Genomic DNA, 5,482 nt, shown 5'->3' with positions numbered 1-5,482 from the left:
AGTGGGTAGAGGGGTCTTACACAACTTAATGTTTTTTTAAGGTTTTATTTATACGTTTTTTCTTTCTAAAAAAGAGAAACATCAACCTGTGACTGCCTCTCACCCGACTTGGGACCCTAGCCTGCAACCCAGGTATGTGCCCTAGACTGGGAATTGAACCTGTGACCTTTTGGTTCACAGGCTGGCACTCAATCCACTGAGCCACACCAGCCAGAGTTTATTTATACATTTATATAGAAGGGGAAGGGAGAGATAAAGAGGGAGAGAAACATCTATTGGTTGCCTCTCATGCCTCCAGCTGGGGACCTGGGCTGCAACCCAGGTGTGTGAATGGAGCTGGCAACCTTTTGATTTTCAGGCCAGCACTTAATCCACTGAGCCACACCAGCCAGGGTCTAATGTTCTTTTATTTATAAGATGACTGAGAGATGTATATTGAACCCAATGTGAATTAACAGTGAAGACCTTGATATGTCCTCTCTTACAGTGCTTACTTACCACACTCCATTGTTCATAACACTTTTCACCAAACTGCAAGGTCCTGGAGGCCAGGGATATAATTCATAATCATTTTTGTATCCCTAGCTCCTGTTTTGCAGGACACTCAAAATCAAGTGAATTAATCCCAGAGGAAAAAAACCATGCCATTTTGATTTGAGCCCATCCAATTTTGTCTCATGAATACCTCCTCACCCATTATAAAATTTAAATCCTGAGGCTCTTGAAAGGTTGCAATTGCCAGCCACTAAGTAAAATCAGCAAACTGAAAAATTAGTGACTTTATCAAAGTGTTTAAAGGCAGGCTTTCATTGGAAAGACAATGAAATTGTAGCTGGCAATGTCATCCCATAGTTATGTTTGACAAAACCAGATTCTTCAATGCTGCTCTAAGGCCCAGATCTACAGGGACAGAGATTTCCAGCTTCATAGATACCAAATACCAGCTTCTCTAAACCACTCCATTTATTCTTTGAACATCCACACAATTACGTTTCTATTCTGCAATGCCCTTGCTGCAATTTTGTTTCGCTTTCTAAATATTATCATTAGAAAACTCCCAAGGAAATAGCAGGAAGGTAACCCCTCCTTCTTCCTGAGGCATCTGGGGAGCAGCGGTTTAGTGTTCATGCCTTCCATTACCAAAAGGCCGGTTGTTAGCAGAGCTGGGTGCCACGTTTCTCCAGTTTTCGCTGAGCTAAGCAGTCCAATCTTCCCTCGAGCTACCGCAGAGGGGAGCTTTCAGGGCGTGGCCACCCCATTTTTCACCGCCTGGCACCCTAAGGTTCCCAATTCCTGCAGCTCCGAAAACGAGTGCCTGTTTGCATTAAAAACACACACACACACACACACCCCTCAGTCTTAGCGGAATGTTATCTTGGGTAAGGTCATTTCATAAAACGCCAATAATCAAAACCCCCAAACCCAGCATCCACCCATTCCTCCCTTCGTTTTTTTGCCTTGTGTTCAACAATGGAGGACTACAACTCCCAGAGAGGACTGTCCTAGTTCACTCAACCAAAGACCAATGGTCGTCCGCTACCCGACAGGCGTCGACTAATCAGGGCCAGCTTCATTGAGGCTTTGTCTAGGAGCGCTGCGCGGGCCCGTCTCCCGCCTCCCCGCCGGCGCACGCGCGCCCCGCCCTGCCTGCCTTGTCTCCCGAGCCCAGCCCTCTTCTTTCTCCCTCTCAGAACCTTCCTGTCGCCGCGTTCGCACCGCGCTACTCCAGCCTCCGGGGCACGTCTTGTTCTACCTGCCTGTGAGCAGCAGCAGAGAAAAAAAATTACATATTTTCTTGCCCCATTTTTTGAGGCGAGCAAAAATTTTTAATTTGAACCATGAGGGAAATCGTGCACATCCAGGCGGGTCAGTGTGGCAACCAGATCGGTGCCAAGGTAAGGACTTTTAAACCTCTTTTAAATAAATTTCTTTTTGAAAAGAAAAACACCCAGATAAACTATGAAGAAGGGTAGTGGGCTGTTTGCACTCTCCAGCCTTAACCAAACTTTGCCAAAAAGAAGTTTTATATGTGTAATACACAATTGTAGCTAGAATTGCTTTTGAAAAGTAGGAATTATTTTTCTTGGCAGAGTCATTTTAGGGAAGGTATCAAAAGCACCGTTGAGGTTTGCGGGGCTGGAAGACCGAGGTTCTGAAGGTTTTACTTAAAGGTAGTCTCCTAACGGTCCGAGGGCCGGGGAAAGAGGGAGATGCCGAAACTGGCGGAAACAAAGCGAGGCGAGGCTCCTACATGTGGAAACCCTTGGCGGGGTTTCCTAGGCCAGGCCAGTGGGGGAAGGGTTGAGGCTGGGGGAGCAGCTGCAGAGCTGCGGACGCAGTGCGCCAGGGTGTGGGGCACTGTGCGCTGCCTTCACAAAAGACCAGGGATCTCCTCTGAACCCCATGGTGCTCCAGTGGCGGGCCAATAGTTTTTTGTGGATGGAAAACTAATATGAGCTGGATTTATTTTGCTGCCTTTATTTCCCCTTAAAGAGACCCTTTTAGGGGCTTGAATAAGATAGAAAAAGGGGTCCTTCTCTTTAAAGGATCTCTTGAGGCTAAATAATAGTGGGAGAAAAGAAGAGAATCCTCATTTAAAGGAAGAGAGGGAAAGCTAGCCAAGGGATAAAATTCCGGGGCGAATCCCCCCCCCCCCCCCCGCGCGTCTACAGTGTAGCGGGGTGGGGTTGTGGGGTGGAGGAAGTGCGGCCACTACGTCGCAACAGCGGCAGGCCCCGGGCAGACACTGCGCGGCCCTTTGGGCAACTAGGGGGCGCGCTAGCTCGAGCTAGGCCGAGTCTCTCACGATGTGATTTTGCGCCTTGGCCCCGCCCACACACGACGCCTCCCTTTTGTCAGAGGCCTTGCCCTGAAGTCGTGTGGAGGGTTAGGGTGGGCAGCTGCGGCTGCTGGTTTCTATCCGCTCTATATGCCCTGCGTGGAGGGGCGGTGCCGTGTGTGGAGGGTGAGGTGTGAGCCTATGTAAATCAGGTGGGCCGCCTCAGTCCATCCCACCAGTGCCTGTAATTGCAGGGCCCTTCCAGGTGGTCATCATTTCACATCCCAAGTCGGTTTTCCTGGAGGTAGATGTTTTTTAGGGGAGGGGCGTGGCAGGCAGTTCGAGGGGATGCCAGTTTGGAGTTAAAGTGATGGAGGCAGGGGCATAATTGGCTGGGATCTGAGCAGTAAGGTTTCATTTCGCTTCCCCCCAGTTCTGGGAAGTGATCAGTGATGAACATGGAATCGACCCTACTGGCACCTACCACGGGGACAGCGACCTGCAGCTAGATCGAATCTCCGTGTATTACAATGAAGCCACAGGTGAGGGAATGAGCCCCGGAAGATCAGGTTCCATCTTTCCTATTTCTACGGTCTCTTTCCATTCCTAGGGAACCCCTTATCCTCTTTGGATTAATCCATCCTTTCCCTTTGGAGACTTTCTTCTGTTTTAATTTCTCACCATGGGGGCCAAAGACTAGCTCTGCTGCCACCTAGCAGCAGCACCTGGAATAACAAATTTGGGTTTCTGGCTGTTACCGAGCCCCAATTTATTTACCTTCCGCTAATTTTCACTCCTCTACTTTTTCTTCCCTGTAGGTGGGAAATACGTTCCTCGAGCTATCTTGGTGGATTTAGAACCTGGTACCATGGACTCTGTTCGCTCAGGTCCTTTTGGCCAGATCTTCAGACCAGACAACTTTGTTTTTGGTAAGTTATATAGATATTTGTAGATAACCATCATATTCAATTTATGTGGGTGCAGGAGGACAGCAAGAGTTAGAAAGTTATTATTGTATTGGAGAGTTTTTATAGGGCCATGTTTTGATATTTCTAATGGGAGGTTGCAGGAGTGACTGCCTTACATGGTAAAGTATGGGTGGGGGGATATAGCACAGTTGAGGAAGAAATCCCATCTACCTAAGTAGATCCATGGGTATTACTCCAAGAGTTGAAAGGTGATTGTGTATGTATCACACTTTACTAACAAAGCTTGCCTCCGGACCTCATTCCAGGTCAGTCTGGGGCAGGCAACAACTGGGCCAAGGGCCACTATACAGAGGGGGCTGAGCTGGTTGACTCAGTCCTGGATGTGGTGCGGAAGGAGGCTGAAAGCTGTGACTGCCTGCAGGGCTTCCAGCTGACCCACTCACTGGGTGGGGGCACAGGCTCTGGAATGGGCACCTTGCTCATCAGCAAGATCCGTGAGGAGTATCCTGATCGCATCATGAACACCTTCAGTGTTGTACCTTCACCCAAAGTGTCTGACACTGTGGTTGAGCCCTACAATGCCACCCTCTCTGTCCATCAATTGGTAGAGAATACTGATGAGACCTACTGCATTGATAATGAGGCTCTTTATGATATCTGCTTCCGCACCCTCAAACTGACCACGCCAACCTATGGTGACCTGAACCACCTTGTCTCAGCCACCATGAGTGGGGTCACCACCTGCCTGCGTTTCCCTGGCCAGCTCAATGCTGACCTTCGCAAGCTGGCAGTCAACATGGTGCCCTTCCCACGCCTCCACTTCTTCATGCCTGGCTTTGCCCCTCTAACCAGCCGTGGAAGCCAGCAATATCGGGCTCTCACTGTACCAGAACTCACCCAGCAGGTATTTGATGCCAAGAACATGATGGCTGCCTGTGACCCCCGCCATGGCCGGTATCTCACTGTGGCTGCTGTCTTCCGTGGGCGGATGTCCATGAAGGAGGTGGATGAGCAGATGCTTAATGTGCAAAACAAGAATAGCAGCTACTTTGTGGAGTGGATCCCCAATAACGTCAAGACAGCTGTATGTGACATCCCACCTCGTGGCCTGAAGATGGCAGTCACCTTCATTGGCAACAGCACAGCCATCCAAGAGCTGTTCAAGCGCATCTCAGAGCAGTTCACAGCCATGTTCCGCCGGAAGGCTTTCCTGCACTGGTACACGGGTGAAGGCATGGACGAGATGGAGTTCACCGAGGCTGAGAGCAACATGAATGACCTTGTCTCAGAGTACCAGCAATACCAGGACGCCACCGCAGAAGAGGAGGAGGATTTCGGTGAGGAGGCAGAAGAGGAGGCTTAAGGCCACTTCCATCACTCGGGCTTCTCAGTTCCCTTAGCCTTCGTCTTCAACTGCCCTTTTACGCTCCCTCAGAATTTGCATCTTCTGCTGCCTCTTCTATTCTTTTAGGGGTGTTCTAGAACAGTGCTTGGCACATAATAGGCACTCAATAAATATTTGTTGCTTGTTGAATGTCTCCTCTCTCCTTCCACTCTGGGAAATCTACATTTCTGCCATTTGGGGTAATCTTGTATTTCTTCCTGGTACCCATTCCTCCCACCTGTCTAGTTAATATTTCCCTCTTTGTTTTCAAGATAATTCTCCAAGAAGCTGGGTCGCATCCAGATTCCATTTAGGACTGGGTGCTGAAAATACCATCTTAAGCACATGTGGTTGCTGAGCGGAAAGGGACTGATGCTAACTCTAGCAGGT

At 49.2% G+C, this 5,482-nt stretch overlaps 1 protein-coding gene across 1 annotated transcript; it reads left to right on the top strand.

Moving 5' to 3' along the window:
- The first annotated feature begins 1,655 nt into the window (after window positions 1-1,655).
- Window positions 1,656-5,242, top strand: TUBB (tubulin beta class I). The gene is made up of 4 exons (XM_037046845.1): window positions 1,656-1,895; window positions 3,213-3,321; window positions 3,598-3,708; window positions 4,014-5,242. Exons 1-4 carry the CDS (start codon window positions 1,839-1,841, stop codon window positions 5,069-5,071), a joined length of 1,335 nt encoding a protein of 444 aa, XP_036902740.1. The 5' UTR covers window positions 1,656-1,838; the 3' UTR covers window positions 5,072-5,242.
- Window positions 5,243-5,482: the final 240 nt, after the last annotated feature.

Source organism: Sturnira hondurensis, unplaced genomic scaffold (assembly GCF_014824575.4).
Source record: "Sturnira hondurensis isolate 20B ecotype Veracruz unplaced genomic scaffold, ASM1482457v3 Scaffold0005309, whole genome shotgun sequence".
NCBI lineage: Eukaryota > Metazoa > Chordata > Mammalia > Chiroptera > Phyllostomidae > Sturnira > Sturnira hondurensis.
The sequence above is the reverse complement of the archived record's forward strand: the minus strand, read 5'-3'. Positions and strand labels throughout refer to the sequence as shown.

Bases quoted from the DNA above. Each gene is read 5' to 3' on its own strand.
- TUBB (XM_037046845.1), top strand. From the start codon at position 1,839: ATGAGGGAAATCGTGCACATCCAGGCGGGTCAGTGTGGCAACCAGATC. The intron at 1,896-3,212 runs GTAAGGACTTTT...GCTTCCCCCCAG, and splicing joins GCAACCAGATCGGTGCCAAG to TTCTGGGAAGTGATCAGTGA. The intron at 3,322-3,597 runs GTGAGGGAATGA...TCTTCCCTGTAG, and splicing joins GTATTACAATGAAGCCACAG to GTGGGAAATACGTTCCTCGA.